The 16,597-nt window shown below is 34.9% G+C and overlaps 1 protein-coding gene across 1 annotated transcript in view; it reads left to right on the top strand.

Moving 5' to 3' along the window:
- The window catches only part of ASCC3 (activating signal cointegrator 1 complex subunit 3), a 256,973-nt gene that overhangs the window by 199,983 nt on the left and 40,393 nt on the right, over nucleotides 1-16,597 (top strand). The window contains exons 33-36 of the mRNA XM_069011075.1: nucleotides 2,056-2,188; nucleotides 4,763-4,888; nucleotides 14,066-14,177; nucleotides 14,436-14,570. Of these exons, the coding sequence (XP_068867176.1) occupies nucleotides 2,056-2,188; nucleotides 4,763-4,888; nucleotides 14,066-14,177; nucleotides 14,436-14,570 (506 nt within the window). The remainder of the gene's footprint in view (nucleotides 1-2,055; nucleotides 2,189-4,762; nucleotides 4,889-14,065; nucleotides 14,178-14,435; nucleotides 14,571-16,597) is intronic.

A 16,597-nucleotide genomic window follows, 5' to 3' on the forward strand; every position in this document is an offset into this window, starting at 1 on the left:
CCTAGGCTTTAGGGAATGCTGATACTTTCACTCTTTATTGCCTTTTTTAATTCAGTAACTTTAACACTGGGTGTTGTTCAATTCCTGAATTTTCAGTAAGACTTTGGGCAGGGGAGGGGGGTGGATGGAATACTACCATCTGTGATGGAAGCATTCAGATTTTTGTTGTCTCCACTGCAACAGAAAGTGCAGATTCCTTATTTTATGAAGAAACATGTGGTGTAGTTTGCCTAAAGCGTTTTTATTTTTAACTTTCTAGAGAGTATTTATGCATCTGGAACTTTTGTGGATAGGTAGTACAGTTTTGCTGCAGCAATAAAATGAAAATGTAATTAATTTCTTTCAGAAATACTTCCAAAAGTTTCACAATACTGTCTTTAATGCTGCCCTCAAATTATGCCTTCACTGTTCCGTCTTGGCATTACTTGGCTTCTCCCTACTGAAGTTACCTTTCTGTGTCAGGAGTGCATTTGGCTCCAAGAGAGCAGCTGAGGGCAGAATGAATCACTCTGGAGTGTTCAGCAATTTCAAAATAAGCAAGAATGCTTCTTTGAGTGAAGTCAGAGGTTTTGGGGAGGGCTTTTTCTCTCTTAACAGTCATTTATTTAGTCAGCCAGTTGGATCATATTTAACATTTCAAGAGTTTAGTCCAGTGATTAAGAGCAGCCAAGCAACATATAGTCAGTAAAGAAAATATTGGGTTTGGATAATTACATAGTGGATATTGGCAAAAATAATTTCCTAAATCCATTTCCTTTATGGTATTATGCACAATTTAATTCACCACATAGAATAGCAAGTTGTTGTTTCATCACCCTCCTGTGCACATACCTATTCAGAAGCAGCAGATTTAAACTAGTCTCATTTTACATCTTAGTGTCACTCCTAAGCTAACAAAAGGAATAAACTCATAAAAAACCTTGCTGTCTATACACAAGTCAGTACACAAGTGAAATTTTTTTACTAAGAACCCACCATTGGACTGTCTGTTTCTTCTGTTACGGTCAGTTGCTGTATCCCATTCTTTACTTTCTGGATTTTCCTTCCCCAACAGAGCTTTGGGCCAAATGCTTACAAACTCTTAACACAAAGAAATCTCAAAATGCCACATGTTGGACAGGTATGATAGAGCCCATAAGGAATACACAAAACATGAAAACTTTTAAACTAAAGATGCAAAACTTACGAATTGCTTTCCATTGTTTCTTCTAAGTTAAATGCCAGTTGGAGGTACAAGAAAGGATTCAGAGCTCTGTTGAATGAGACACAAAACAACCTATGCAGATGCACTTCTCAAATGATGAGAAGACAAACAAATAGATGATAAACATACTTATCCTTGTGGCCAGGTAGCAAGTTGAGCATGTTTTGCATAAACTAGTATTTTCAATGTTTAAAGAAGTCATTAATTAGTATTTACAAATAATGATGTGTAGGTAGAGTGACTGAGACAGCTTTTAAATCTGTGTATTATAATGTAATGCAGGGACAACATACAATACAAAACCATCTCTACTCCAGTGCTAATAACTCATATAACTTGTTTGAATGGTAAATATCATAGCGCTCAGTAATTAGAAATTGCCTATACCATTTTATCTCTAAAATACTCAAAACCTAGGAAATCATATCTAGCAAAAAAGCCTATATGAGGAACTTGTGCAAGTGTGAAGTCAAATATTTGAAAATTAGGAAATGATAGACAATTGTCATTGTAGCCTTCATGAGTTCTCTTACTCATCATCTTTAATTGCATGTGATAAAATGAGGGATGGATGTGGAATGGAAGGAGAGTAGAGGCAGTTTATAGTAGGTGTAAGCTTGGATTCTGTTGCAATGGGTGGTCTTTAAGTATACAAGAAGATGGCCTCTGACAGAAAGTTCATCATAACTTTATCTGAGATGAAAAAAAAAAAATTGGAAGTATCAATGCCAACAGGGCATGCAAGGACAAAGTAATATAAAAAACCTGTATTGTACATTATACAGACGTAAATACATTTATTTATACATCCAAACAAATATTTGGTTTAAACATTATTGTCTCTTTGGCAGATGTGCTTCAGATGATGGGGCGTGCTGGCAGACCACAGTTCGATGACCAAGGAAAAGCCGTCATTCTAGTCCATGATATTAAGAAAGACTTCTACAAAAAATTCCTTTATGAGCCTTTCCCAGTGGAATCAAGGTAAAGATAAAGCAATCAGAAAAGCTGATCAAACAATAAACAATATTATAAATGAGGGATAGAGGAAAGGGAAACAAAATTCCTGTGCTGGATAAGTCCTAAATACTGGGGTCAAGAGGAAGACAATTAAAGAAAAAGAAATTACCCATCTTTACATAGAAAAATCCTTCCTTCCATGAGTTTTGAAGCTCTGCTGAGCTCATCAGTCCATTCCCAGATAATACCACAACTGCCTCTCTGCTTCCGGGTGCTGTCTCAGACACGTGAAAGCACAAACTATTCTTCAAGGGCAGTGTTTAGGACAACTATCCATGATCCTCAGAGCCCTCTTTGAAATTCTGTGATAAGTTACTAATAGGAAAAAACCAAGGTGAGTTTCTCGCACTTTTTACCTAGAATATTTGTATCATTATAGATACCACATTCTTGAGAATCTCAAAAGTTCAAAAACTCTACATGGTGTAAACTCTTACTAACACAGTTTTAACGTATCTTTCCTTATAAAATTGCAATATTTTTGTCAGAAATGTAGAAACAGCACATTTTTGCAGCCTCTTGGAACCTAGTTGATGCAAAGTTTGCTGTCCAGCATAACGTAATTTTTGCCTTGTTTTGATATTTTTAATATACTTAGTTGTTCAATGAGAAGCCCAGCTAGTTAAGTTGGTCTCCTGTAGAGGAGCAATGCTCAGGCATCTAATAAAGCATGAACATTGCTGAAAGCTTTTCTCAGTGATGAAAAATTCACAGTATTGTTCTCCTGAGGAAACTTTATCCCTCAACATAAGTGATAATGGGACCTCTATCTGCTCAGGAAATTTGTTGGAGTTTGAGAGTGAAGTCCACCTTTGAAATGTTGTTGAAATCGGCTGGTGTATTTGCAAGTTAATTTCTCTGGTGCACAGACAGACATAAAATTTTTACAAATAAAGAATGTGGAAACATACACTTCATTTCCTTAGGAAACCACACTTTTTTTAACATAGAAATTTCACAAAAGACTAGCAGTTGAACTTCTTCAAAATGATAGCTAATAAGTGGAAAGAGTGGTGTGATTAAAATGTTGATATATCCAGACTGCATGGCATTAGCATAAACTAGGAAATATCTCTATTCCTTGGGAAGTGCTGTTTCTAAAGAAAGTAATCATATCTTCAATATAACAGTAGTAATCACACCTTTGTTCATGTTTGGAAGACTTTAAATATTCTATGCCACTAGTAGCTCCATTTGTCTGTATATATTTACTTTTTAGTTCTGATATATTCCATATTTTATTATAAAAAAAGAATCTTTGATAAATTTGCAGATGAAGAGTCACATATTAATGACAATCGTATTAAGTTCTCTGTAGGTTGTAAACCAATTAACTTAGGTTTGTCTTGGTTTCTTTTATGATCAAGTATTTGAAATAAGAGGCTTCGTATCTTCAAAGAGAAACTGGTTGGGGTTTTTTGGGGGGTTGTTGGTTTTGGAATGCTTTCCCATCTGTTTTACCAAAGAGCAGATTTATCAGCTTTGTGTAGTATTTCCTATTTGTAAAATAAACTTCATATTTTTTTAATTAACATTTTTTCTAAAAGCCATTGTTTACGTATGAGTTGTAAGACTTGAGTACTGAACTCATAACAGTCCTTGTGCTCTCCCTGATCATGGGCCTGAAATACAGCACATTAGAAACAAAAGAAAAACCAGAATTCCGTTATTGTGGAATAGCTATTGAATCGTCTGTCCAGTTTCTGTTGGACAGTCTGTGTAGAATGTCTGCAGTTCTGCTGCTTAGAAGCAGGCAGTCACCAGTACAGAGCAGTCAAACAGCTACTCATGCCAAATTATTCTTTACTTTTAGCAAGAGGAAAAGAACATTGGGAGAAAAAAGACATAATACAAGAAAAATTAGGTTGAACCTTAAGGATATTTGCTATTTTCTGATTGAACTCTAGCCAGGCATGATCTCATTAGATACCCTAATGGAGGTCTTTGTTCTGTTTAATGACTGAGTATTTTATTTTTTAAAAATCATTTTAAACTGCTTTTACTATTCTGTTTCTGAGTTTAAAATCTTTCTGGGTAAAAGTAGCTGCTCTTCTTTCCTTTTTTTTTTATGTTTTTTACATTGCATGAAGATGAGGCAAAATCTGGGGGAAGCAGTTTTGATGTATTTTTAATAGCCCTGAAGTATTTGTCAAGTATTAGCTAAGATATTGCCACTGTTTCATTTCCTGTTTGTCTTTCCATATGATTCTCTATTGGATTAAATCAGCATGATCATATGGTCAACATACAATATTCAGGAGTTACCACTGAGTAGCTCCATCTGAATATGTGCCATGAATGACTTAAACTTGTGCATGCTTGGTCCAATCAAAAAATAATTTATGCTTCATTCCACTATCATGTAAAGAAGATGGCTGGCCTTGCAATTACATTCCCCTCTTCTCTTTTACTGGAAGATAAATATATAATATTTTCAGATTAAAAGTAATAAACCTTTTAATGGACAACTCTACAAAATATATTACCTGTCTTTGTGATTGTAGAGTCAGCTAAATCCTTTTGCTTCCTGTTCTTCAGCTTGTTAGAGGTGCTGGCTGACCACTTGAATGCTGAAATTGCTGCTGGAACTATTACATCTAAGCAGGATGCAATGGATTATATCACCTGGACTTATTTCTTCCGTCGACTTATAATGAACCCATCGTGAGTATACAATATCAGTGCAATTTAATCTCAAGGTAACTTGAGGTTAGAGTTGACCCAAAGGTGATCTATCGGCTGTTGGAGCCTAGAATATCTACCAGTCTTCAGTGTAGGAGCATTACTGGCCCACATGTGGATTAAAACTCGTGTGCACATTTTTTCATAACTTTTTCTCTAAATATAAATGCATTTTTGGCAGATAACTTTACCACTTAGTTACAACAATAAAATAGCCTTATTGAGAGAGCTACATCAGCATCCCTAAAATAAATTTCCAGGTTATCACATTCCTTCAGATGCTGTATTTATAATCCAATACTTTTTTTTAGCTACCACATTGATATGTTCTGCCCAGTTTTCTTTAGAAAATTTATTAAGACTTGGACTTTCCTAATAAATGAGAGAATAACTATCAGCTGTTCCTCTGTGATAGTTTTCTTTCATTAGGGTATCCTGGTGAAACCATGTGTGCAATATTTTCAGTGATTGCTATCATCCTGCCTAGCTCCAGCTGGTATGCAGATCGTTCTGAGCTGTTCCAATATAGTCTGCCTTTGCCGACACTGTTTTGGGTAAATGGTATGTTACCTGTCATGTGATCATTCACCCACTAAAATAATGTGGCAAATAAAGAATTAACCATTTAGATCACTATGTCTTGATGTTCTCCAGCATGTTGTATTTCTGAAATCATGTTGATGTCCTTAGCATTTGGCCAGATTTTCTGCTGGGTACTTCATGGGCAAGTGATGCTGGGAGCCTGCAGGTGATAAAATAATTTCCTTTAATTCTTTTTAAGTCTTTATTAGTTTTTAATTCTGCATCTAGTCCTATTCTGAGAATCTTCCACAAAACAAACAGAACTTCCATCTTGGGAAATAAAAAATGCAGAGCATTAGAACTGTAAACTAAAGAAAGCATATTCAGTTTTGTCACTTCATAGCTAACACAATGCATATGTTTATGGGGGAGGTATTTCTCCTCTGAGAGTGACAGTCAGTTAAAATCTGATTTTGTATATGTTAGATTTTATACTTTTTTAGTATAAAGAATAAGTACTGTAACTTTAAAATGTCTTGCTCTTGAGTTGCTTTGGTAAAGTGCTTTAGTTGATTTGGTTTTAGCAAGCTTTGATCATGTGGTATCTGTGGTATGTACATTTTTTTAAGACACAACATATAGGCCAAAGGTAAGTGTAAAATACAGAAATATCACTGTTTGATTTAATAGGAAATCTCTTCCCAATATAAAAGAAGATTTCTGCTTGAGTATGAGGTTGGCAGGTTGACTGATGGTCATTTTTTCTCTGTAGTTTCTTTATTGTCATGGGAAGCTAAATCTGGAGTTATCACAATTTCAACTTCATAGCAAAAGTTCTGCTGTTCTGAGAGGATTGTGGGAAGAAAGTTATAGGGGAAAAAAAGAAAAAAAAGCATTTCATAATGAGATGTAGAATCTTTGTAGTGAGAAGCAAGATGAACAGGTCTTGACTAGTCGTGCCCATAATGGCAGGATAGCAATGGATATTGAGGTTTTTAATGAAATTGGAGTCTTGCATTGGAACGCCACACGTGCAGGTTGAAACAGTTGACAAGTTGAGCTGATTTATCCACACAGGTACTCAGCATTCCTTCTGTATTTAGTGATGCAGGGAGAAAAATTAATGATATTATTTACTCTGTCAAAGAGCTCATTTCTAGATGCCAAGCAGAAATGTAATGGACATGCATGCATTCCATTCTTTGTCATGATAATAGTATTAAGTTTCATCCAAAGTTACTAAACTTAGTCGTTTTCCTGGACCTACTATCTGTGGTATTTTCAGACCTCCTGAAAGCCAAGCAAGCAGTTCCAGCATGGTCAGTGTTTGAATGAGGTACATCCAAGCAAAACTGAAGAGTTTTACAGAGACATCAGTGATTGTTGAGATAACTCTGAATAAGTTGCATTATGGTAATGGGGTTTAGTGTGCCATAAAAGAGCATATGAAATGATTGATATTACCAAACAAAAACTATTTGTGGCCCTTAGTAATCCAAAGATTTTAGGTTTAATTTTTTCAAGAGTAGGAGCACAATTGCTGATTTTTGGTTTAGATGGTTATGCAATACCCATTCCTTGTCACTTCATAGAAGTCTTCTTTATCATGTCCTGCCCCAAAGCAATTTTGTTGACTTTCTCTCCACTGCAAAACAAGAACTATTTTTCAGACAGCAGGTGATTGTACCTTAGTGGTGGATAATTCCCATATGCATGATTAGTAAATTGCCTTGGGATTCATTGGCATAAAAGTCATTGCATGTGATGCTGTAAATCCCAAAAATAATGGGTTTAGGTAATATGCAGAAGATTTATATTCTCGTTTATTGCCAGTTTTAGCTACTTGTATATTAAAGCTGCATAAACAAATGTAGCATCATCCTATTCCAATCCAGTATCATAAAATGCCTTACTGAATGCCTACAATTTGTACTATTGAAGTAATGGTAATCTACCTTGGTTGTGAAATAGAGATCAAAGTATCTTTTTCCTCTCAGTATCCAGGTTTCTTCTAAACATGAAGTCATCATGAAAGTTTTTCTGGCAAACTTGAGATGATTTGTTAAACTTGTAATGATGGTTGTTTTAATGGTGTTGAAAATCTTTGCATGTTAAAATACTCCTTTTCATCAAACCATTTTAATTTTCTTGTTTGATGAACTCCTGCTTCTCAAAATCTATGGAATGGGTTTTAACTGTCTAGGTAAGAAGAGTAATTGAGCTGTTGATTTGGGGAAGTAGAGTAGCTGAGTGCTGGTTTTGCTGAGAGGCATGACGATTAGTCATGCTCATCCTGTTCAGGAGATGACATGTGAATGACAGGGGTGGTCCAAATGAAATGTTTATCAAAGTGTTTCAGTCTCCATATCCAGAGTTTCTTCCCTGTTCTTCGCTTCCCTCAAAACAGTTAATCCTAAATGCAGAGCTTTTTGAATTTGCACGTTAAGTCACAGTTTCTGTACTACTTCAGTCAAATAGTACAATGTGTACTCCTTTCCACGTAGAGCTGTAGTCGCTGTGTTCTTTACTTACTCAAGGTCATACCAGGCAGATCAGCAAAGTGCCCTGCTCTTTGCAAGGGGCTACTTTGACAGGTTCATCTATCTCCATTCCTTGGCTGAAATGCCTTGGTTATTTCATTCTTTTACCCTTATAGAAGATTATAATTGCAACGTTCTACAAAAGAGAAATGGCTATGGGAAACGTTTTCTGTAAATCAGGTTATGATATTTTCCAGATACATGTGCAGTAAAACAGAACTAGAAATTTACAACACATGTAAAGTTAAGCAGAATCAGCTTTCATTTGGAAAGTTAATTTTTAGATATCCTGAGAGCACATATCATATCACATCCCTATCAAAATGTGTGTGGCTATTTATGTATTTGTACGTGAGAGTGCATCTGTGTACATGTGCACCCTTACAAAATCAGAATGTAAATTCCTTGTGAAAACCTGAAAAAACATATTTTATTATTTCATTCTGAGAAGTATTATTTAGGGGATTTTTTTACTTGGTGTCAGTTTTCCAAAGTTTTTTGGAGTGAATGAATAAAACAGCATTAATTATAATCTCAGATTGATGCCCTTATCATCATACACTTTTGTTTTACTTAAAATTTCATTTTCTCATTATGGTTAGCTGAGCATGTGAATAAAACATTTCAATACAAATTATGGTTATATATTGGTCCAATATATTTTCTGCTATTATGATGACAGGTAATATCATGGTAAAAGTCAGTCAGAATGGAATACCTGTATGTTTTGGTGACAAAATCAGTTATTCAGAATTTTAGGGTTAATTTGGAATTGTGTCAGAAGGAAGATTACTGCAGGAAGCTAAATTGGCTAAGATTAAGAGATAAAATGGAAAAGTTCAACAGTAGCTAAACTAACAGAAGCTAGAATGTTCAAGTATGTTGCACTGCAGTGATTACTAATATCTATATTATGGTAAACAGATATTTCACAAAAGACTTTGCAAAAGGACTCTGCCTTTTACAATGACATTTAGACCTATATGCATGTACTGATACCTATGCATGTATATATATTTAATAAAAAACAGCTATAGGCATTATTATGAATTTCATAACAAGAGTTTCTTCTTTGGAATTATTACAATCACAGTGATGTGAAAAGTACAGGAATGTAGTTCACAGGAATGTTTTACCAAATATTCAGACAAATAAAGATTTCCTGAGTCTGTCAGACAGAGAAGCCCCAGGCTGCTGAGCATTTGAGCCACCTTCTGCTTCCCAGTCTGCTGCAATCTTAGGTGAGAATACAAAGCTGAGGACCCCGCATCTCCCCATTCAGAAAGCAAATTCACATAATTGTCTTCCTACTCTTGGATATGATTTACCTATACAAATTATCTGTTGGAATATATGATAGGAAAAAGAAAAACTTACCAATATGTGAGCAAATTCATGTGTGCCTATTACCTCTCATTTCTCGTGAATGCATCTTGGGAGGTAAACGGTCTTGCAAATGTTATAATTAGAAGCACTGATGTGGGGGCAAACATGTTGCTGATGTCAGAGAAATTGGATTTGTTCTTCTTAAATGACCACAATATACCACAATGACCACAGTATACTAAAAGCTGATAAAGACAGCAATGTATCTGCTTCCCCTACCTGGCATGTGCAAATATATGGATGCAAGAAAACATGATAGAAATAAAATACAGATGACATTAGTGTCTGCAGCATTTGTGCACTCTCTAATGCATTTTTGCAAGCCAGTCACAGAATCCTGAGTCCGTCAGTAATGCCATAACAACAGAAGTGAGTTGGTGCATCAAGTCATGTCTCTCTGGCTATGAAGGTTCATGAGTTGTGCCATATTCTCTGTACCATTTCCATGGTGCTGTTTGAAGGTGGCAGCTGCTGAAGCTGACGAAAATAAGTATAAATGATGACTGTGGTAAAGGGACCTAGAAAAAAATTACTGTCTATGCTCCCCCATACTTGTTCATAGCAAAATTCTTCTTTCAGAACTGTAAAATCTCAGAAAGCACACTTTCTTGCTATCAAGTGAATGCTGTGGATTCACTATTCTGTGCTTTTGTTTCAAAAGACCTACTGACTAGCAAGTTTCTTCTTTAATATTTTTGGCTGACTCTTGTCACCAATTTTCATTATGTGTGTCACTATTACCACCGTATAATCTGAACATAAAAAACATTGTGCTGTAACAAATGACTCCACAGCATTGACAGTTATAGCAGGACCATTTCAAGGCTGATGAAAAATTTCCCAGAGAGATCTGAGGTCAGGTTTACATAAGCTAAACAGGAAATGATTGCCACCATTCACATTAAATCCTAAATGTTTTGTGTAACTTCATCTACATTTTATGTTCCTGCACGTCTCTCTGTCTCTCTCAGCTGATGAAATTCCACACTTCCTTAGATTAGAGAAATAAGTTCATGTTTCACAGTTTGTTGTGCTTGCTAAGCTCTACAAGGTTTTGGAATTTAAAATATGTTATTTAATAGACAATAAAAAGTTCCTTCAGATTTTGATTGTTTAAATTTTACATACTTTGTAAATTTTTATGATACCTAGGGGTTTGTTGCTGCTCTTTCCCTATGGACTACTAATGGAAGTTAGCCTGTCTAGCCCATGTGCTAGATGCTGTTAGGATAAAACTGCCTTTGACTTTCACACCTCTCAGGGGACGAGTAATTGTTGTGTTCAAACAGCCTGTAATTGTGATCCCGCTGGCTTTCTCAGTACGCTTCTGGCTATTAGAATCATTAAACAACTCAGCACCTGTTAACAGCATTGTAAATATTCAACCCTGCTTGTGTGCAGGTTGAGTCCAATATAGGAGAAGGCTTACAGAGCCCAGCCTCATAAATTAGAGCTTCTGACAAGTCAATTATTGTGAAACTGGGCTTCACTGTGAAATAAATGAAATGGTGTGCTGATAAAAAGGTAGGCTGTCTGTTTATAGCAAAGGGGAAATAATGACTAGATGATTCAATGCAGTGAGCATGAAACTGCATTGTTTTTATTCTTTATCTGTAATTAAATAGTTAGGCAATATTGCTTCATAGAGGAACTCACGTATTATGCAGTTTTTATACTTGGAACATACCAGCATGCGGAATTCAACTTGCATTTATTCCTGAGCATCGAAATCTAATGTCATGATACCTCTGTTTTCACTAATGATTATACCACAGTCTTTCAAGATGAATGGCTTTGATTTTTATTAGGAGAAAATGTGCTGAATGACCAAGAAGCTCCTGTGGGTGTGCTCAAAATTATATCTGCCTCATTACAGATAGTAGTTAAAACATACTGGTACCACTTCATTAAAGATTACAAACCATTTAAAATTTTTCTTTACATTGTTTTATTTCCACTAAGCAGCTAGATATTTACTCTTTTGATAAAAAATTACCAAGAAGCAGAAAATTTAAAATTCACAAAAAAAATTTAAGGATGCTATAAATTCCTTTATGGTTATACCTTCAGTGTGAAATACTGCAAATTAGGCAGAGCACAAGAGCACAGAGCTGTTTGAATTGGTGTCTTAAATTACAGACTCAGAAAAGAATTTCAGTGTATTGCCCATGTTCCTTTTTTTGTTTTATCAGTATTCATCATCAATGTTATGGTACTCAAATAAATGTGCTGAAATTATATGGTGGAAGTCTGAATACCATGACAAGAAAGTGCCTTAATTATAAGCATTTCAGAAGTGTTCTATTCAATTTAGAGAGAAATAATAATGAATCATTTGTGGTTTAGGAGTATAAAATAGCAAATTTTTTTCACATCCTTAAGCAACTTATTTAGCTAATTTGCTCGATTATTTTCAGAAAGTAAAAAAAACTTTACAAAGTAATTTCTGCCAATAACCAGAAAATAAATGTGATCAGTGATGTCAGGCAGATAGAATGGGCAGATAGAAATTGTGACCATTTTGTATTATCACTATATTGCTTAAGTAAATTTAAAAGGAGACTCATGAAATCTATGTTGCATCAAAAACACCATTAGATTAATTTTTCTACAGATGAGTTTTCTTTGCATGAGGCTGATATTATATGGCTGTCTACCATATGAAATGTTTTAGTTAATACAAATATTTCTGTTAGTTTGGTTTGATTTTGGACAATAGCTGTGTTACAAGTATTTCAGATCAGCTCAGCATGAACCCATATAAAATGTCACAGAGTTGAATACCCCACTGCCATGTATCTATGCTTTGTTGTTGTCTCATGTAGCTAGCTGCTATCAGAACACATTTTTTAAATCTTTTTCTTGTGGTAGTACTGGTTTACTCCAACTTTACCCAATTATAAGTGGACATTCAAAGCTTCAAAGAATTAGTCCCATATTTTGGGATTAATAGCAAGAGGAATAAAATCTGGAATTTACAATACTGCTATTTAGCATTCAGGCTTTCTTTGGTTATGCTACTGCTATTTAAGGAGATGTATGGTAAAAACTTTTTTTAAGAAAATAATAATGCAAATCAGATTATTTAAATTAAGCAGTTATATAAGCATGTTTGTAGTTTATAAAAACGTAATTCCATCTTTTGAAAGTTGCAAACAGCAGCATTACAGTAAATGATACAGAGTTTAACTCAGAGAATGGGATTCATCTGCCCAAATACAGCATCAACAACTGAACTCGTTGTCTGAAGTTCTTTTTCTTTCATCACTGATTACAGTGCACCTCATCCTAAAGCAGAATTTTAAAATACTTCAGATGAATAGCATTCTGCAAGTACACATTTCTTTCCAGTGGCAGTGAAAGGAGTTTAAAAAACTAACTCAGGGGCAGCTGTAACTTTGTAAAATTGGCTAAAATGACTCTCAGCACACTGTTTTGCAGCCTTTTGTTCACCTGCACAAAATATCATTGAAAGAACCTACTCTCTGTTACAGTGGGGTTATTTCAAATGGGAATGCTGAGTACGTTGCAACAGTAGGAAATTTTAGTAAAGCAGCCAGGTAGAACAGAGGAGCATCTTTCATCATTGCACTGAGCTCAGTAGTCTTTTTCTGCCATAGTATTTGACAGAATTAAATGGGCAAGGACTACCTTTTTTATTCTGCTTTTTAACAATTCAGTAGATCATCACATTTTATGTTTGTTTTAATTCTGCTTTGAAATTGCATGATTTAATTGCTCTGCTTAAATTCAAAATTTTAAAACTTTCTAAGCATGCTCAGTTTTTCTTTATTACTCACTGAACTTAATTGTTACTTTCTGATCTGGTGCCTTTGCTGAATCTAGGGACACAAGTTCTTACTGCATTTTTTTCTGGCGTAGAAGTTCTCACTGAAATTATGTTGGTTTATATGAGTAAAATAATACACCTCAAGTTCTACATTTAAGGAGTGCAAACTTCAGTCACTGTGTCTTTTTTATATGCTAACATGAAAAAAGTATATTTTGGCACACTTTATAAACATTTTTCCTTCATACAGAGAACCAAGAGCCATTGTGACTATATATATATAGTGACCCAAACATTTTATCTGACAGTGAACATGTGAAGTAACTGCATTAAAAAATACTTTATTCTTTTTTTTAGCAACTCTAAATTTGAGAATAAATAAAATGTCACAGAAATATAACAACAAACACCAACATTTGGATTGGTATAGGTTTACTTTTTCAAGAAATGTCACTATATGCCCAGTTTTTACTTTCAATGTTGCAGGATGTAAGGAGAGTTGCTCTCCTGGGTGGGTTTTCTTCCTTTATCTTGATGTTAAAATACTTGTGTTAACATTGCTTGTTCACTTTCATGCTTATCAGGAAAGCGTACTTATGAAATCAGGAAAATTTTCCCACTAACTAAATAGAGCCAGTTCAGTTCTGTTTGTATCAACCTTTCTATCAATGGATGGAGAAATTGCCATCTTTCCATATGTACATGTTTGTCTTATGTTGGTTACTCCCACAAACCGTTTAAGAATCATGGATTTCTTGTTAGTCTTTATAAAGGACTGTGTTTAATTGTTTAATGTGGATGTTTGCTGTTCCATGTGTATATTGTAGAAGCCTTGTAAGTTTTCTTAGAAGGCATTGTTGTTAAAAATCTTCAGACTGTAAAAAAATATTCATGTAATCCATCTTCTCTCATTTTATCTAGGTACTATAACTTGGATGATGTGAGCCATGACACTATGAATAAGTACCTCTCGAACCTTGTTGAGAAATCCCTGTTTGATTTGGAAGGCTCCTACTGTATTGAAGTTGGGGAGGTAAGATTAATCTGTGCCTTACAAGGTTCAGTGGGATACACGCTCCTAGAAGTTCTGAACAGCAAGATAGATACTCTTTGATGTGAGATGTTAGAGTTTGTCTGTGGAGCTCTTTGTAAGACTTCTATTGAAAACTGTTGCAGCTAAATTATGATGCTAAATTGTTTCTCTTAAAAGTAGCCTGAGCATGTTTCACAGTTATGTAGGAACAGGTTATATTGAACCACTGGGAACTCTGTTTGATTCTTCTTCTAACAGGATAATCGCAGCATTGAGCCCCTGACTTACGGCCGTATTGCCTCCTATTACTATTTGAAGCATCCAACTATTGGGATGTTCAAGGATCAGTTGAAACCTGAAAGCAATATTGAAGAATTGCTCTTAATTCTGACAGTAAGTGCTGATATTTTCTTAAAGATACATATTGTTTACTCTTAAAAACACAAGTATATGAACAAACACACAAATGAAAGAAAAGCCTTTCTTCAGTGATCTATAATTTTTTGTTGTTGTTTTGAGAAATATACCTGAATCATTTTTGATGTTTCAACTGTTTCATTTTGTCAGTACATCAAAATTACTTTACACACCTGTTTCTCTTCTTATTTCCCTTTAGAATGTTCAGGATCTATACAAATCTGATATTTGTCTTTTCTAAGTTGGGTATAATACTAAAATGCCAGAGTAATGACTGCTCACACTAAATCTGTAGCAGGACCATCACTTTGTCTTGGGACAATCTGGAAGATACAGCAGCTTTAGGAAACATATGGGAAACACCTCTTCCCTAAAATGTCTGCTTCTCCTTCTCGCAGCCACCTCCCGATCCTTGAGGCCATAACCTGCAGTAACAGCATCTCCCACAGTTAGTCTAGAGACTGTTTAACAGAGAACTACAGTGCAAAGCCAAAGACACCATGCATGATGCACTGTGTTAGTATTACATCCTCACCATAAAAGAATCAGGGTTTACTCCATTTTTCTTTTTAAGTACTTAAGTAGTTACAACTACATATTTTCCTTTTTCAAAGTGGTGTAACTGTGCTTGTACAAACATTTCAAAACAAGAGGTACCTGAATATTATCCAGAAAAACGTATTTCTGCTCCCGTACAAGTCTAGTCTCTGTTACATTGTATACATTATACAAGTGACCCAAATTCAGTAATATTCTGATTTCTAAGTGTTAGCTTCAGAATTTAGAGTCCCATCTTACAGTATTTATGTATGTTACTTTTATATTCATTATTGTTTTGGCATGCTGCCAAAACTTCTCTGAGGAGAAATACAAGAAGAAAAGTTAAAATAGTGCTATTCAACAGTTTACAACTCAACAAAACCTGATTAGCATTTTATGATACTAGGAAAACCACTTTTCTAGTACAGAGACTTTTCTTCCTGATAAATTTAAAGCACCTGCTGCAAACATTCGGAGTGTTACAGCTCAGAAATAAAGGCCACAATAATCTTTTATAATGGAAACCGTTACACAGCCTAAATAGGGGAATTGCTATCACTGACCCTGCAGTATCTGTTGCTCTGCTGTCAGAAAACATTGCAATTATATTAAATACAATTCAGTGCATTCAGCTGAATTCAAAATGGTAATCATCAACAACACCTAGATACGCTGTATGTAAAATAACTGAAATTTTAGGAGGAAATACCCACATGTGAACGGAAGTTAAATAATACAGTGTTGAGTGTTCAAGAGAGCTTTACTCCAGCTGCTGTCTCTTTAAAATCTCCTCTCTAGTGAAAATTTTCTGCACCTAGGAGTGTCAGGATTTTTTTTTTTTTTTTCAGAAAAATTTGGTAAGGAAAGTATGAGAGTATTATCAGAGATAGTGTTTCATAATGCTGCCTTAGCTGATGAGCAGGATGTGGAAGAGGAATGATGGAAGAAGAACCTAGTGCTGCCTGTCTTAAGTCAGGGCTCCTCATTTGTTTGAACTGTGTGAATACATGAGTCACAAAAGTAGTTTGCAAATATTTCTGTTGTAGATGAAACTTACAACCCTAATGTTGGGCAGAGATTGTAAAATTTTAAATTCATTAATCTTGCTTTTATTTTTTCCAATTTTTTTTTCCTGAAAATACAGTTATGTAAGTTATCTATTTACAATCTCAAGAGGAATAGGAGTTAAAATAAAATTGCTTTGGGGTCAAAATGTGCCACATGTATCAATTTTAAAGATGAAAAGGATGTACGAGTGCTAGATGCCATTAGAGCTGTCAGTTCTTGCTTACTTTTTATGTAGATGTTGATTTTCATAATTAGTAGTGAAACTACTATTTTGTCTTGTTGAAGGTGTAAATTGAAAGGGTTTTTTTCAGTCTGATATAGTGTTGAAAAGAAGTGCCATTTCAACAGTTATGGCCAAGGGTTTTTTTCCCCCTAAACACTGTGCATTAATGAGT

The sequence above is a fragment of the Aphelocoma coerulescens genome, chromosome 3, assembly GCF_041296385.1.
Source record: "Aphelocoma coerulescens isolate FSJ_1873_10779 chromosome 3, UR_Acoe_1.0, whole genome shotgun sequence".
NCBI classification, from domain to species: Eukaryota; Metazoa; Chordata; class Aves; order Passeriformes; family Corvidae; genus Aphelocoma; species Aphelocoma coerulescens.